The following is a 17,209-nucleotide window of genomic DNA, read 5'->3' as shown; positions in this document are numbered from 1 at the left end:
CTTTGTCTTGCTGCATCTGCTCTGCATGTGTGCATGGTGTTTCAGGATCACTGGATGTGAGTGTGTGTGTGTGTGTGTTTGTGTGGTGTTTCAGGATCACTGGATGTGAGTGTGTGTGTGTGTGTGTGTTTGTGTGGTATTTCAGGATCACTGGATGTGAGTGTGTGTGTGTGTGTGTCTCTGTCTGTCTGTCTGTATACTATAACCTAACCCTCAAGTCTGGACACTTCCCTGAGATATGGCTGGATAAAATGAGAGATGCCTTCAGCCCAATAATTACAGAGCACTCGGTGTTTGAAGAAATGTCAGTAAACTATTCTGCAACAGCATCAGTGAAAGAATAATACAGTATCTAACCAACAACGTAACGCATGAAAGTCAAATTGGATTCCTTCCTGAGAAACAAACCACTGACCACATATTTACTCTGCATGTCATAAATAAACATGTAGAAACAAACCAACCAACCAGCCAAATATGGGAAGATATTTGTCTGCTTTATAGACATTTAAAAAGCTTTTGATTCAATCTGGCTCTCAAGACTGAACCTTAAGATGCTACAAAATAAAATCGGTGAGAAAATTTGACATATTTAAATCCATGTAACAATCCATCAAAGGTGAGATAAAAATAAACAAGCAAACAATCTTTCAAGCAAAAAAGAAAAGTAAAACTGGGAAACAAACTCAGCCATGCTCTTTGCAACTTATACATCAATAAACGATCAATCTCATGGAAACAGTTCCCAAATTCAGGGTTTCCACGAAATGCAAAGTTAAAGGATCTGCATCTTCAATGCCTTTCACCTTGTGCAATCATTTACACCTGTGCAAAATGAATGCAATGTACTAACAAATCAGAATGGCAGTGTTTTTCACTTCCTGTGCACTGGTGTAAATGACTACACAAGGGATAGGGCAATTCTGAATTGGGCCTTTGCAGCTGGGCCTTATAATAAATGCCTTTGGAAGTTTCAAACTGGCTATTAAAGTATCACATGGAAAAGCTATTCAGGCCTCCTATGACATAATGAAACCACAGCTCTGATAAAACTACTGCTAAAACTATTCAACAGTAGAATTCAGGCTATGAATCAGTGTTCATCAGCTAGAGATGGAAATAGAGACACAAAGCACAGTGAAAACTGAGATCCCGATCCTGCAAATACTGGCACACATGAGCGTAATTTTATGTACATGGCTAATCTCATTGAAATCAGTGGGACTGCACATTCAAGTAAAGTTAAGCACATGGGTAAGTACTTGCTGGACCAATGCTTGAGAGAGGAACAACTGTTAAACCAATGTGACAGAGGACAGTGGAGATAGAGAGAGATTTTCTAGTCTGTTTTCCAAAGTACAGGAGTCCGCAAATTATCAGATTAAAGTAATTGATTAGGGGGGAAAAACAGCATAACCCCAAGAGAAAGGAAAGCTATAGCAGAGCTAATCAGGAGTAGGCAGTAATGACAGATGAACATGGGATAATATCTTAAACATACTGTGAAGTCCCATCCTGGATAGCCCTTCTTCAGACAGATGTTTGTGGCTTCTGTCTTATTTACACTTTGGAAGCACTGGGTTAGTTTGTCATGTCAACAAACCATTGTTCAATTGAACTGAAAAATTCTCTTATCCAGAAGCAAAGTCTGGAGCCCAACTTTGCCAACCAAATTCACTAAATGGGACTAAAAACCCAACAGAAATTGGACACGTACAGTTCCGCAAACAAATTCTACATGTGCGGAGGAACCCAAGGTATACTGGTGGCAGGGCAGAAACAGCATAATTCACCTTCCTAATCAATTCACAAGAAGAATCCATATCAGCCAAGACAGCAAATGCTCCTTCCACTGCAAAGCACCAGAGGATTAAAAACTAAACCAAACTAAAACAAAATCCATTCCTATAATCACAGCCGGGTCTCAACAATACTAACGTCCTGAGCAGAGAAGCAAACCCTTTGGCACCAAACCAAAGAATACTCAAAACCTAAAACACCAATTGATTGTACAAAGCACTGGGAAATAAAAAACAAACCCAACAAGCTAGACTGCTGAAGATCCTTGCACAGTCAAACTTGCAAACCTGAGGCAGGCTCCTTTTACCAAACAATTGATAATCAGTAACCCAGGTGGGGATCAGGAGGCATAAAGCATAATTGGAAGAGAGATGAGAAACAACTTGTAATGTGGCAGAAGAACTGAAACAGAAGATAGTGTCCAAAATACTAGAGTCCAAGAAATATTTTCTCAATCAGGTTTCCTCAGTAATCCGAAATGATCAAAGGCTTTCCATTACAAACAAACCAAACCAAAATTTTAAAAAATTTAACTAACCCAGGGAAAAAGGAGAGAGACGGCAGAGATAGCACTAGGCTGTGCAGAAGTCTGTCATTGAATCTGCAAGGAACCGTCAAAGTACTGATTGAACTCCCAAAAGACTGTAGAAGCTCATGAGGAGATGCTTGGTGTATGGCAGGGGTTCTCAAACTTCATTGCACCGCAATCCCCTTCTGACAACAAAAATGAGTACACGATCCCAGAAGGGGAAACCGAAGCCTGAGCCTGCCCGCACCCCGCTGCCCCAGGCGGGGGAGGGGCCAAAGTCCTAGGACTTCAGCCCCAGGCCTAAGCCCCGCTACGCAGGCTAACGCCCTCAGGCTTCAGTTTCAGCCTCAAGCAGTGCGGCTCGGGTTTTGGCAAGACTAACACCAGCCCCAGCGCCCCCATTAAAACAGGGTCATGGCCCACTTTGGGTCCCGGCCCACAGTTTGAAAACCGCTGGTGTACGGTGTTGGGGAATAACCCGCAAACACATGGTGAAGTCCTGTCCTGCGGGGGCAGATTCCTGACACCTGTCACAGGGAGCAGAGGGTCTGTCACGGTGACACTTCTGTGGCTCAAATATTATGGAACGGACGAACGCACTGTTTCAGACGTGGACATGTTTGGTGAGAGGAGAGAGGATGGGGACCCCTCTGCGACTAGGGGGTGTCACTCAGGGTGTGTGTGTGTGGAGGAGGAGGGAAACTTCTTTGAGATGAGGGAAATTCCTCTGTGTGTGTGTGTGTGTGGAGGCAGGGGAGGGTGTGTGTGTGTCGGTGGGACGGGATGAGTGTGTGTTCAGGCAGGGGGAGGATGTGTTTGTAGGCAGGAGGACGAGCACCTCCCACTGACCAGGGTACACCACTTACCCCATGTTTTGGACAAGGGATCCGTCTCCTCTGTTTCTGTCCCTTACATGGGAGCTCCCCCATCATGTCCAGGGACGTGGGGAGGAGAGGAGGAGGAATCTCTCAGTGGAGCAGGATTTCCCTTCCCCTCATGTGACCAGGCCTCCCGGCGGGCGGGGAATCTCCTCTGCCGGAGCAGGGCAGCCCCTCCGAGGTGGGCGGGGATGTGTTGCGAGCGGGGGCTCCAGGGCGGGCCGGGGGCTGGCTCTCTCCTCCCCTTTAAGGGGGCGGGGGCCGGGCCGGACCCCAGCACCTCCCCCCGATACCTGCGGGAGGGGGAGGGGGAGGGGGAGCGGGGGCGGGGGCTGGCAAAGTTTGTCTCTGTGGTTGGCTGCGCCGCGCGGCCGGGCGGCTCCCGGGCGCTCCCAGCCAGGGCAGCGAGCGGGCGGGCGGCTGGTGCGCGGCGCTCTCGGGTCGGCGGCGGGTCCAGCAGCTCCCCAGCGCTGGGGCCGGGCGAGGGGCTCCGAGCAGCATCTTCCGCCCCGCACGCAGCCCGGCCAGCATGGGGCACCGCGTGCGGAGCGCGCCCCTTCTCTTGCTGCTGCTGGGTGAGCCCCTGCGCGGGGGGAGCGGGCAGTGGGGCGGGGTTATTGGAGCAATGTAGGGGCTGAGGGGGGGTTATTGGGGCGGGAACGCTGGCTCCCCATGGGGATATTGCACCCCCCCCCCCGCCGTGTAGCTGCGGGGGAGGAGGTGCCCCAGCCAAGGGGGCTTCGGGCGAGGTGCCCTCTGGGGAGTCCCGGCTCCTTGCGGTGGCCACGCCGGCGCGGAGTGTCCCCCTCCGCCGTGGGCTCAGCTGTGCGAGGCAGTACGTTTGCAGCGCCGAGGCACTTACCCTGGATTTGCTCTGGAGCTGACCCCCTCCCTTTCCCAGAAAAGCGCACAGCCCGGAGAAGTTAATCCCCCCCCCGTTTGTATCGATTCATGTTGCTGAGAGCGCGTCTGGCTTCCTCTCCCGCCTTGCATGTTGGCAGGGCCTGAGGGACGCTCACCTTGAGCCCCTCCCTTTGGGCTAGGGAGCTTGGCACGGCTTGGCCTGTAATCGTTTACCCTGCTTCCCAAAGGTGCGTCTGTGTTTCTTGGAAGGGGTGGTGGTTAGGAAGTCCCTGAACTTCCCAGTCTCTTGTTAGTCTCAGTATTGTAGTTCAAAGTAAAGCTGCTGCTTCAGTGCGTTCATGCCCTGTGCACATGGCTATGATTCAGCCCTCCATAACCTCTGCCAGGTTCCTTTCTCTCATTGTTTGGTTATTGACTCTGCCATGGCAATGTCTCCAGCAGTTGTTTTTACTCCACTTTGCTATGACAGCTAGGCTAACAGAAATGCAGAATCCTTCTACTGGAAGATAGCAGTAGAAAGGGCTGGCATAGCTCAGGAGGGAATCCAGCTCCCACCCTGGCATTCAAAGGCTCTCGGGCACTAATTTTAGCCTTGTTAACTACCATTCTGAATGTACCAAACTGATTAACTCTTGGCACATCTGTAATTACTTATTAAAGTATATATCTTCTGAGTAGCTATGCTAGGTATGGGTGACAGTGCTAGACAAGACAGGAAGTGTAATCTGTGCTTGTGCCCTGCTCTCTAAATGCTGTGCTGTGTTTTCTCTGTAGATTTAATGACACCTTTTTAATTGTCAAATAAGGTGTGTGTGAGCAAATAACCCCAGAGCAGTTAATTGGGGTCAGTAATCTCTAGCTGTATTGGCATTTTAAAGACGAGATAAAATGCTCCCTATGACTCTTACAGCTTCAATAAAATAACTGAGACAGGCAAAGTACTGCTTTTTCCTCCTCTTTAAAAAGAGACTGAAATACCACTTTACACAGTGGGTAGTCAGCCTGTGGAATTCATTTTCATAGGAGGTCAGGGACAGAGAGTGTAGCTGAATTTATAAGGAAGTGGGATAATGTTGACATTCTAGTAATACTTTTCTACAGCCTAGTAGAATTGGTATTATCTGTTCAAGATAAGGGTAACAAAATCTTATACTTCAGAGTCAGGAAGAGATTTTTCTCATGTACAAGCGCCGTTGGCAAGATGCATTATAGGAGTGTTTCAAGCTTCCTCTGAAATGCTGGATATTGGCTACTACCAGAGCCAGAATGCTGGACTTGATAGTCCAATGATTTTGTCTGATACATCAAATGTTATGTTTCTCTGTTCACCTGTAACAACATATGAGCTCCCTGGGAGGTTCGTTAACTTACATTTTGTAGCACTGTTTTGTTTTTTTTCCACAGTCTATCCCTGACAGTGGGCAAAAATGAAGATGATTCCTGCCTTGAAGATCATACAATCTAAAAGTATTTTTCTGCAGATGTATTAAATAATTGTTTTGCAGCTGACAGTAGTATTGGAGTAGGGGTATATTTAAGTAGAGACCAAAGATTGCGCAAGTAAGAACGGAATTACACACACTATTTAAATGATGCTGCATTATATCCATTTAATTGGATAGCAGTACTAGAGGTGTTGCTGCATTGTTTTTATAGGCAGGGCTTGAATAGTCTATTTCATTAATTGCTAGTAGCAGATGGGTGCTAAGGCATCAATTTTTACAGAATTTAACCTTTCATTTAAACAAAACAAATTTTCTAGCCTTCATGGCTGCTGAGTTAACCTCCTGAATGTAAGCTCTTAGTTTTGCCTTCCTGAGGCTGCAGACAGAGTATGCTCCGCATTACAAGCAGCATTACAAGCAGCTGAGGTGTCGGCTGGGCTTCTCAACAGGCTATTGTTTCTGGGCCTCATAGGGACTCCCTATCTCTTTGTGTAGGCATTTTTCTAGATGGAGTCTGGGTTTACCAAAAATAAATAAATCCCTGAGTGTAACACTGAATTTACATGGTGCTTTAGGAACTAAATCTTAGGTTAAGATAAGCCCCAAAGACTTTCGAAGGGTAGTGTTACCCTTGTAGGAGATAAAACGTGAATGAAACATCTCCTTAAAGCAGGGGTGGGCAAACTTTTTGGCCCAAGGGCCACATCGGGCTGCGAAACTGTATGGAGGGCCGGGTAGAGAAGGCTGTGTGTCCCCAAACAGCCTGGCCCTGGCCCCTGCCCCTTATCCGCCCCCACCCCCCCGCTCCTTGTCCCCTGACTGCCCCCCCCGGGACCCCACCCCTGATCCTCCCCCCCCCTGAACCTCTGCCCCATCCAATTGCCCCGGGACCTCCTGCCCCACATCCAACCCCCCCAGCCCTAGGCCCCTTACCATGCAGCTCAGAGCAGCATGTCGGGAGCCGCGCTGCTCCACCCTGCTGGAGCCAGGTGCGCTGCCCTGCATGAGCGCACAGCCCCGCTGCCCAGAATGCTGCCCGTGCAGCGGTGTGGCTGTGGGGGAGGGGCCGGGGGCTAGCCTCCCTGGCCAGGAGCTCGGGCTGGGCAGGACGGTCCTGCGGGCCGGAGTTTGCCCACCTTTGCTTTAAAGTGTGACCTAATGGCCAGCCAGCAGACTAGAAGGCTGTGTTCGTAGCATGGTTTGCTTGAGTACTCTGGGTGGTTTTAGCTGCTTGTTGATTTTTCCCTTATGTTGGGGATTGTTCTATTAAAGCTACAAATGCTGCTGTTACCCAGAAGCTCCTGAGCCTGCCAGCATTGCCTGGTGAGAAGGTATAAGTGTTTAGACTTGGTTTTCTTCTGGTATAAACTGCTCAGAGCTGAGGTAACTTAGAGCAGGGGGGAAGCTGGGCTTCACTTGGGGAGTACTTCTCTTCATACTGGGGTGAACAGAGTCTGCTTTCGTTAACCAGTTGTGCATTTTTCAAGCCGTTAAATGTGTAACAAATCCAGGTAACTTTCCCCTGCGCCAAACAACTGTCTTTTAAAAACTGTTTTTCTGACATTGTTTGTTCAGTGAGAGCTTTTGTGTAAGTGGGGTGGGGAAAGGATTTTGGAGTTCAGAAAAGTTGTTCACTGCTTATGTGCCCTTCATAGGGGTTTGAACTGTGCACACTGGTGTAGTGCAGCTCAGGATGTGTGTGGCTGAAGCACTTGTCTGTCAGATTAGGAATAACTCTTATATTCTTAGCAGAGCCAATAGCTATTTAATGAAAACAACCACCATCACAGCTGCCATGGAGGGGCCTATTAGTGCCAGTCTCAGCAGAGAGGCTGTGAGGTCTGAACTCTCCTCTCTCCTGGCTTAGGTCTCTCTGGGACAGTGGGAGGGGAAACTTGCTCTGCTGTTGCCAATGTCTTCAATCTGCAGGGCTGTCAAGTGAACACATTTGGTCAGTATGAAAATCACTCAGAAAACAAAACATCCAGGATAGGACTCTGTTTTTAAAAATAATGATCTAGTGATTATTTTATTATTGCTGGCATATGGTGTGTATTTAATCAGCAACCCGAATAACTGCCTTCTTTTTCTTCCTTATTATTTAAAAGTATCATGATAAGTATTTAAACTTAATTTAAAAAACAAAGCTTGCTCTTATTTGAGTGAGAAGGAACTTGGGAGAAGCAGATGGAGACAATAGTCAGGTCCCATTACTGGCACATCTGCTCTGCCTCCAAATGTACAACGTTCTTCATTGGCACAGAAGCCCTTGCAACAGCTTCTCTCCTCTGTAATTCCAGAGATCTGTCCAGCATTACAGATCCTTGCCAGAAACCTTCTGGTATGGACCTCTCGGGTTATTTGTTATGACTTTCCTCTGAAATTGTTTGGTTTCTCAGGTGCTACAACAATTAATAATTTTTGAATCTAGGTTTAATTCAAACTTGGCAATTAAAGGCTTCCAATAATTAGTTGCCTGTATTTTGTTGTTGTCGTCAACCTCAAGCCTTTTCTAGTCATTTTCGGCAGCTGCAGTTACACTATGGATAGCATTAGAAAAAACAGAAAATGGTAGAATCTTGAGGTTCTAGGGGATGGGATGGCAGAGATAAGAGGGATACAGGGCTGGGGGGAAGCTTACCAAACATAGTACAGTGAAACCAGCACTGAGTTCCCTAATCCTCCTCCACATCACTGGCATGCTTCTGTTGGCAGGCCTTTTATTCTACCACATGGAGTAAGAGAGTGGGAAAGGGCTGTTCCCTGACTGGTGTTTGGAGGGGTGGGAGACATCAGTCCAGTTCCTTTCCTTTTCCCCCCAGAGGTGGATGAAAGTCCCACCAGGAGGGGAGTATCCAGCCCAGTCTTTTGTCGTCTTTAGGAAGGGGAAGTATTTTCCACATAATCTTGTCAGTCTGATTTATGTTCTTGGAGGGTGGAGTTAGGGAAGCAGGGGTGGAAGGAAGAGATGGGAGGCACAGCTGTTTTTCTTCATCCCCCTTCCACAATCTGCCCCAACAGGGTTGTAAGATGTTTCTTCCTCTGTACTCCAGGCTGACTTTCACTGGGGCAGGGGGGGGAGTGCTGCTTTCTCCCATATCTGCTTATACCCTCCCACCCCACCTGACAGGCTGGCAAATAGTAGCTTATCCTCATCCTTTCTCCAGCCCTTTCCCATCCTTGGTGTGATGTTTCTCAGAAGCCTATTCAAAACTTCAGCATGAAAGTAGGTAGCACAGGTGTTTGTTTTCTAGAATTCCCCCCTCCCTCCCATGCCACCCTTGATTGCTGCTCTTTGAAGCAGCAGTCTGTTGTCTTCAGGCAGCTACTGCTGTGTTTGGCCCAGTGCCCTGCTTTTGATGATGTATATAAGCCTGCCTGAGCAAGAGGTAGGATAAAAAGTGAGGGTCAATTTAAAAATAATTGCAGCCATGCTCTACAGAAATGAACCCCTTTAAAAATGGTACATGTGCATGTAAAAGTCAATTTTTCTATGATTTGTTTCATGGACTTTACAGAACTCTGTAGATGCTGTTGAAGGGCTATATTTTCTGCAGTACCTCCTTAATGTTCGTAGACATTCATAGAGTTCCCACAGGTTCCAGGTTTCACCTCTAATAACTCTAAAAATTTTCCACCCAAATCAAATAAAATAGTCCTGTTCCATAGTTCTTGTTAACCACAAATGTGTGAAACAAATTTTGGAAGTTTTGTTTGCAGAGATGCAGTTACAAGACCTCATTTTTAGAAAGTGGAAAATTTAATTGTCTTTTCAATATTTGAGAAGTCTTTTAGTGCTTTTGGTAAAGTTGCATATTGGGGGAAGGGTACAGATTATTCTGATCTGTCTAGACCAATCATTAGAAATTCCAGTCAGAAATAATTTATATCTATTAAGCTCGTTGGGTCAGAATCAGGCTTATAATGGAATATTTCATAATCTTAACAGTCACTACTTTCTAGCTCAATAATTCCCCAAAACCAAAACAAATGGACAAAAAACCCCTACATTAAAATGGAGTTAAGATTAAAAATATGTATCAGTAATTTAAGAGTAAAAAAAAAAATTAGAGGGCTGTTACAATTATACCCAAACTTATAAGAGCCAGGAGGGGTCCACAGGAGAAGTCATGGAGTTCATTGTCGGCACACTTTGTAAGACAAAAATGCTTATGGATGCTGAATGTTTCATTTTGGTAAATTGTATTTGTTGAGTGTTTTTGGTGGCTGGGGTGGTTTAGCGAAGGTTGTCATCTAAACTGCATTAGCACTCCAAGAGTACCAGGCCTTTTGCCAGTACATGTGACACAGTTCTGAAGAAAAGTTATAAAAAGACACCCGAAAATCAACTTCTTGGACATCATGATTAGCTTCAACAATGGAGCTCTACAGATAACTATATATAAGAAACCCACAGATCACCACACTTACTTTCACAGGTTTAGTAACCACTCCAGACACAGTAACAAATGTTATCTATGGCAGCGGTTCTCAACCTTTCCAGACTACTTGTATCCCTTTCAGGAGTCTGATTTGTGTTGCGTACCCCCAAGTTTCACTTCACTTAAAAACTACTTACTTACAAAATCAGACATCAAAATACAAAAGTGTCACAGCACACTATTACTGAGAAATTGCTTACTTTCTCATTTTTACCATATAATTATAAAATAAATTAATTGGAATATAAATATTGTACTTACATTTCAGCATATAGTGTATATATGCAGACAATGACTTGTTTATATTGCTCTGAAATTTTAGTTTGTACTGACTTTGCTAGTGCTTTTTATGTAGCCTGTTGTAAAACTATGCAAATATCTTGATGAGTTGATGTAGCCCCTGGAAGAACTTTGCATACCCCCAGGGATACACATACCCCTGGTTGAGAACCACTGATCTACGGCTAGGCACTCGCATACCACAGAATATATTCTAAAGAGAAAGTCTGGGATTCACACTTAAAACCGCCTCACCAAAAAAGGATGCTCCATGGGAGAAGTAGATCACATCATGGAACGGGTCACCCAAATACCCTGAGAGAACCTGCTTCTATACAGAAATAAAATCCCCTCCCACTGCGTACCCCTACTTGTCACCTACTGCCCCATCCTGGAACCTATGCGGGGTATCATTAAACAGTTACAACTCAGAGTCAATGGGGACCACATCCAAACCCTCTCTTCTGGCCTTCAAATAGTCCCCCAACCTCACCAAGCTCATCATCAGAAGCAAGCTCCCCACAGACCAGGACCCACCAACTCAAGCAGCTGCAGCCCCTGCCACAAGAACAGATGCAGAATCTGCAGACATCTCTCTACTGCTACCATGATCAGTACCACCCACAATACACGTTTCAAGATCCATGGGTCCTACACATGCTTATCACAGTATGTGGCGTACCTCATCCAGTGCACTAAATACCCCAGTAACAACTATGTGGGTAAAATGAGACAATCACTATGCTTTCAAATGAACTCACACAGAAAAATGATAAAAGACAAAAGCACCCTCTTTCCTGTGGGCAAACGCTTTTCACAAAATGATCACTCCATATCTGACCTCTCAGTCCTCGGCGTGAAAGGAAACCTGTACAATGCCCTCAAAAGATGAGCCTAGGATCTTAAATTCATAACTCTACTAGACACCAAAAATCATGGTCTATATAAAGGCAGTGGATTTATAGCTCATTACAACAATCTGTAACCCACTAACTCTCCTTTGTCCTCTGACTGTAGAGGTGTTAACTGACTGCTTCACCTTGAATGGTCTCTTGCAACATGTTAACTCCTTATCTGTCCACCCTTATTACCTCTTCCAACTTGTCTCCCTTATAAAAAGAAAAGGAGGACTTTGTGGCACCTTAGAGACTAACAAATGTATTTGAGCATCCGATGAGGTGAGCTGTAGCTCACGAAAGCTTATGCTCAAATGAATTTGTTAGTCTCTAAGGTGCCACAAGTCCTCCTTTTCTTTTTGCGGATACAGACTAACATGGCTGCTACTCTGAAACTTATAAAAAGAGACTGACAACAGTTTTGGGAAAAGGGATGTTATGTATAAGCGAGTTGGTCAGGATATTGATAGGTGTACATCTTAACTTGTGCTCTGAAGAGCAAAAAAAAAAAAATCTGCTTTCCCAACCATATTGGTGTTCGCTAACAAGTTAATTCAGTCCAAAAGTTCCAAGTTTTCAGACACCTTCTGAGGTTCATATATTTGCAGAGAAGAATTCTAAAAGTAACCAGCTAACTGTAAAGTCCTGATGAATCAGATTACATTGAGGTCAAAAGAATAAAACAAACTTAGTTTCTAGACCAAAACGCTTTTGAGATAGGATTTTCTAGATAACAGTGTGAGGGCACCTAGAGCCTTGAATATGTAACTTTCTTTTCTAAATCTTAATAGATAAAACTTAAGATATTTGGAAAGTGAAAAACTACTAAATTTTAGAAATTCCGTATCTCAAAACTGGCTTATCTAATTCAACTTGGACTTCAATTTTTTTATTTTTTTTTTATTAATTTTTTTTTTAAAGATCTGCTCTGGTCTGAGTAAGCAGGACAAAGCAAACAGGATAGAGTTTTTTCAGAGTTAGATGAGGTTTCAAAAGGTGGGCTTATAATGGAAATCGTCTCACAACCTTAACTATGGAGTCACTACTGTGGTGCTATAATTAAGTTTAATGTCCTTAAAGGAGATTTGACTAAGAGGTGGGGCAATGTCACTAAACTTCAAGAAGGGGATTTTTTTTAAAGTAGTCAGAGCCTGAAAGGGGAAGTTAGTAAATTAGAATCAAATACAGTACAGTGTCATGGAGGCTGCTTAAGACATACTGTAGAGCGGGGTAGGCAACCTATGGCACGTGTGCCAAAGGTGGCACGTGAGCTGATTTTCAGTGGCACTCTCACTGCCTGGGTCCTGGCCACCAGTCCGGGGGGGCTCTGCATTTTAATTTAATTTTAAATGAAGCTTCTAAAACATTTTAAAAACCTTATTTACTTTATAGTATATAACTAAACTATTGTTGTATGTAGACTTATAGAAAGAGACCTTCTAAAAACGTTAAAATAGAGTGACTAAATGAAGACTCGGCATACCACGTCTGAAAGGTTGCCGACCCCTGCTGTAGAGCATCATGGAAGACTTTTCTATTCCAGAACATAAAAAGGAAACAAATGGAGGAAGAATCCTAGCATGGTTGTATTAATGAATAGGAGTTTATCGAGGCCCTAAAAAAAGTCCTTTAACAGATGGAGATCCAGCCTAAGCAATGCTAATAGAACAGAATAATTGTTCTATGCAGTGTTGTTGTAACCGAGTTGGTCCCACAATATTAGAGAGACTAGCTGGTGACGTAGTATTTTTTTACAAGACCAACTTCTGTTGATGAGAGAGAGAGAAGCTTTCAAGCTTAAGATGAATTGTGTAAGTTTGAAAGCTTATCTCTTTCAGCAGCAGAGGCTGGTCCAATAGACGACATTATCTCTCCCACCTTGCCCCCCAGAATAATTGTTGACAGTTAACTGGTGATTAAGAACCTGATCCAAAGCACTTGCCCAGGGAAAAGTGCCATTGAAATTGTTGGTAATTCTGCCCTTGGAGGGGAATACAGGGCTGTATAAGTGGCAAGAGGAAATTTGAAAAAGCAAAGCCAAATATAACCTTTTCCGTTTCATTTGAAATGGGAAATTTGTGGGAGGTTCAGTGGGTTCATAATATCCCCAGGGTATAATCTGAGATTATAAGGAGACTGCATCACGCTTTACCAAAGAGGATGATGAGAAAATAACTACCGGGGAGTTTCTTATTTTCAGGTAGTGAAGGTGAAATACTGTCAGAGAGAAGTATCAAGAAGTGATGAAACAAGTCAAAATTTCACTGGACTTGATGATATTTATGTGGGTCTTCTAAAAGAACTGAAGAATTAACTGAGCTACTAACAAAAATAACTACTGAAGTAGAAGACTGAAAGTTGGCCAATATTGTAATCTACTTTTAAAATGGATCTAAAGATGTTTTTTGGAATTAATTGACCAGTGAAGTTCAGTACCAGGAAAAGCAGCTGAGGAACTACTTAGATTGAATTCTAAGGCACTCTATGACTATCAAAGGGACAAACTACACAGCTGTTGATACGCAGAGCAGCTAGCGATGCCTATACTTCAGGTTGCCTAACACTTTCCAGTATAAGACTATGTTTGGAACAGTTTGCCTCCAAAGGTTGTGGAAGCTCCTTTGCTGGAGGTTTTCAAAAGGAGGCTGGATAGCCATCTCTCTTGGACGGTTTGGACACAACAATTGCTGCATCTTGGTAGGGGATTAGACTAGATCAGTGGTTCTCAACCAGGGGTGCACAGAGTTCTTCCAGGAGGGGGTACATCAAATCATCTAGATATTTGCTTAGTTTTACAACAGGCTACATAAAAAGCATTAACGAAGTCAGTACAAACTAAAATTTCACACAATGACTTGTTTATACTGCTCTATGTACTGTACACTGAAATGTAAGTACAATATTTATATTCCAATTCATTTATTTTATAATTTATATGGTAAAAATGAGAGAGTGCACAATTTTTTCAGTAAGCGTGTGCTGTGACACTTTTGTATTTTTTGTTTGATTTTGTAAGCAAGTAGTTTTTAAGTGAGGTGAAACTTGGGGGTATGCAAGACAAATCAGAAATACAGTAGTCTGGAAAGGTTGAGAGCCACTGGACTAGATGACCCTTGTGGTCTCTTCTATCCCTGTGATTCTATGTTTTAGTTTATAATGAAGCTTGGCAGAATTTGATTTTTCAGTTTTTCATAATTTTGATGGCTAACATCTACACTTCAAGCATTTCTTTAGATTTCTATCAATTTAAATTTTCATAGTTATAGGAAATTATGAAGGGGAGGGTCAGACAATCTTTAATGACAGTAAATGTCTGTCATTATTGGCCTGTTCAGTAGTTTGTACTGACACGTTACCCTTCAGGATAACCAGTGTATCCTCTAGCTATGACATTTTTCTTAATCTAAAAAGGAATTGTTCAGCAGAATCTAAACTCTTGTTCTAAACATGTTCCTGGCCCATATGTGGGCAAAGAATATCTGCCAGATATGTAGCAAACTTGAACTAATCCAGCACTCTTCCTGGATTTTCAGACAACCCTAAGTTGTTTAGAGAGAAGTGCCCTGTTTCTTCTTCTCATTTGGGTGTTACCTCTGAAGCTTAATAAGGACCATTTAAATCCCAACACTAACTATATCACTGCTGATCATTAGAATAGCAATATATCCAGCTAACGTACTTATCCACTGTGGTTGAATACAGTGACTGGTATTGAGGGGTGGGTCACTGAGATAGCCCTTTACTAATGAGAACTGCTGGGATGGACTGAGGTGTTCAAGGTTCCTTCCTGTCTGCTGTAACCCTACCCAGAACATGAGGAATGGAGGGTGGAAAGAGATGATGCATCTCCCTCCCCATTGGCAAAATCTTCTTCTGCTTCCTAGGCACCAAAAAACCACGAATGTCCCCAACCCAGATGTCAAAACCTCTAGCTTTTCTCCAAGACGAGAGTTGTATTTTTAGTGCTATATCCCTATGCCACAATGAATATTTGGGGTCAGCATAAAAGAAATGGACCTTAGTGTCAAAGTAACATAGAGTGCTGCACTGCTAATATTGTGCATTTCTTGTTTAATTCAGTTTTAAAAAAATCGTATTTACTTGAATGTGCTGCAGAGTTTCCAGTCTGCTGCAGAAACTAGGCGACTTGCCTCAAACTGCAGGTTTAGATTTGGCCCAAGGCGTGTGGGACCTTAACTTTAGCTTGCTTAAGGCCAATGAGGAGATTTCGACCATGTGTGTGTTTGCTCCTTTGGTGACCAACTGTTCAGGTGACAAAGCTCTGACCAGTGACATTTCTTGAACAGATCCTTCTTTTCGGCTTTAAAAAAACAAGCAAGCAAGCAAGCCTGACAATTTATTTTGGTAGTTTAGAAACAGTGCTTGTTTGGGGGTGAGGGAGTTTTGGTTGCCTTATATCTTTGGGAGACCTAGCACAAATGAGGGGCTGAATAGTCACTGTCTGGGCTATTGACCAAGTGCTGGGCACAGGAAGCTGTATTGATAGGTGTCTGTCAACAGTACACAGCTACTGACAAATGTGTGTTTGGGAATGCTGGGAAGAACAAAAGGTGTAGCGAGGTGATAGGCTGCTTCAGAAACGAGATGGGGCGGGCGGGGGGGAAGGGGAGCGGGCAAAGGTCAGAAAGAAAGGGGAGTTCTGTCTGCAAGTGAAGAATGAGGTAAGAAAACCTTCACCAAGGAATAGTCCTTGCAAAAGATGAGAGAGAGCATGTTCAAGCTTTACTGCTTTAATGCAGTACTAAGAAGGGAGCCTGAAACATCAGATCTTGAAGTCACCTTGCCTATTACTCACCAGTGTTGAGTAGGAAACTTTCCCTAGGAAGTCAGGGATCTAATGGATTTCTTCAGAACATAAGCTTTAACTCAAAACAAGGGCTGAATGGTCCCTGGGGACTGTACTTCTTTCCCAGCTATTAGAGAGAGTCTCTCTTGGCTATGGTTGAGGAGAGCATGGGAAAAGCTTGCACTTCTGTTGTCCCTGCTGTCTGTTCTGTGGGTGAATAAAGGACTTTGGTGTCCAAGACTGAGTTGAGCACCTCTTACTAGCACTTCACCTTCCCCTCCTCCCACCAGTTTTATTTTCTATATATTTATACAGTAATTTGAAAGACTAGTGAATTGGCAATTATTTCCATTAAATGCAGCTGAGGGTGACTTTAACAAGTATGTGGGGTAACTGACTCCCAAACCCAAGAACTTCCCTGAGATGTTGGTCATATACCATCATCTTACGATATAAAACTCACCTGACAATGTTCTTGACTCTGGGTAGAGACCCCAGTAAGCCATTCCAGGTGGCCCATTCTGTGTTTTGTATCCTTAAACTTTTTTTCTTCTCTAACTCTGTTTAAAAGCTGCTATTGGCCATGGTAGCACATGTAAGCTATTTAAAGGGAAGGTTCAAGACTTGGTCTCCAAGGTGCATGATTTTATTGGAGGTTAATAGCGAGTGTGGAGAATTCCGTTGTGCTCCTAATAATTTCCCATATTGAGAGGCGCCCAAACTCTGCCCGGTAGAAGACTGCAGTGGCAACTTGCAGGAGCTTCACAAGTTCTCCAGAGTGGTGTAAAACAGAGCAGATGCAGCTCAGATATATTGTTGTGGTCCATGGAGACTACGGGTTCCTATGCATAATTGTCACTTGTATCAAGGTGGTATGTTACCTGTCGAGATCCCTAGTTTCTCTGTGTCACTCCGTAGCTGCGGAGTCCCAGCAGTCTCTGCAATAAATGTAATACAGTGCAGATCTATTCCAGTCTGGTGGTACTGAAATTGCGTTACTATTTCTGAAAAAGATGACACGAGTGCGCTGAACTTGAGTTTATAAAAAGCTGATAATGCCTGCTGAGAAACTTGAATAGCTTTCTATTTAGAGTGATAATTTTGCTTATCTGGCACATAATTCTGTCTTTCTGAAATTTCATCTGTTTTCTCTTTATTATTAGGCACTTGTAGGAAAATGGCATCTCATCTGGCTTTTTTAGAATTTCTGTTTCTACACTTGAAAACATAATCCTGTCTTCTATTCTTGCTTCCCTTTTCTTCCTCCAG

At 43.8% G+C, this 17,209-nt stretch overlaps 1 protein-coding gene and 1 long non-coding RNA gene across 2 annotated transcripts in view; one reads left to right on the top strand and one right to left on the bottom strand.

Annotated features, from left to right (window-relative positions):
* LOC141998997 (uncharacterized) overlaps positions 1-3,388 on the bottom strand; it is an 87,069-nt gene extending 83,681 nt beyond the window's left edge. The window contains exon 1 of the long non-coding RNA XR_012641934.1: positions 3,196-3,388. This is a non-coding gene — a long non-coding RNA (uncharacterized LOC141998997). The remainder of the gene's footprint in view (positions 1-3,195) is intronic.
* A 213-nt stretch (positions 3,389-3,601) lies between these two features.
* Positions 3,602-17,209, top strand: part of PTGFRN (prostaglandin F2 receptor inhibitor) — a 95,107-nt gene continuing 81,499 nt past the window's right edge. The window contains exon 1 of the mRNA XM_074972035.1: positions 3,602-3,782. Coding sequence (XP_074828136.1) covers positions 3,737-3,782 — 46 coding nt within the window. The 5' untranslated portion in view covers positions 3,602-3,736. The remainder of the gene's footprint in view (positions 3,783-17,209) is intronic.

This window comes from Natator depressus, chromosome 1 (genome assembly GCF_965152275.1).
Source record: "Natator depressus isolate rNatDep1 chromosome 1, rNatDep2.hap1, whole genome shotgun sequence".
Taxonomy (NCBI): domain Eukaryota; kingdom Metazoa; phylum Chordata; order Testudines; family Cheloniidae; genus Natator; species Natator depressus.
Note: the sequence above shows the minus strand (reverse complement) of the source record. Positions and strands in the feature narration are given on the sequence as shown.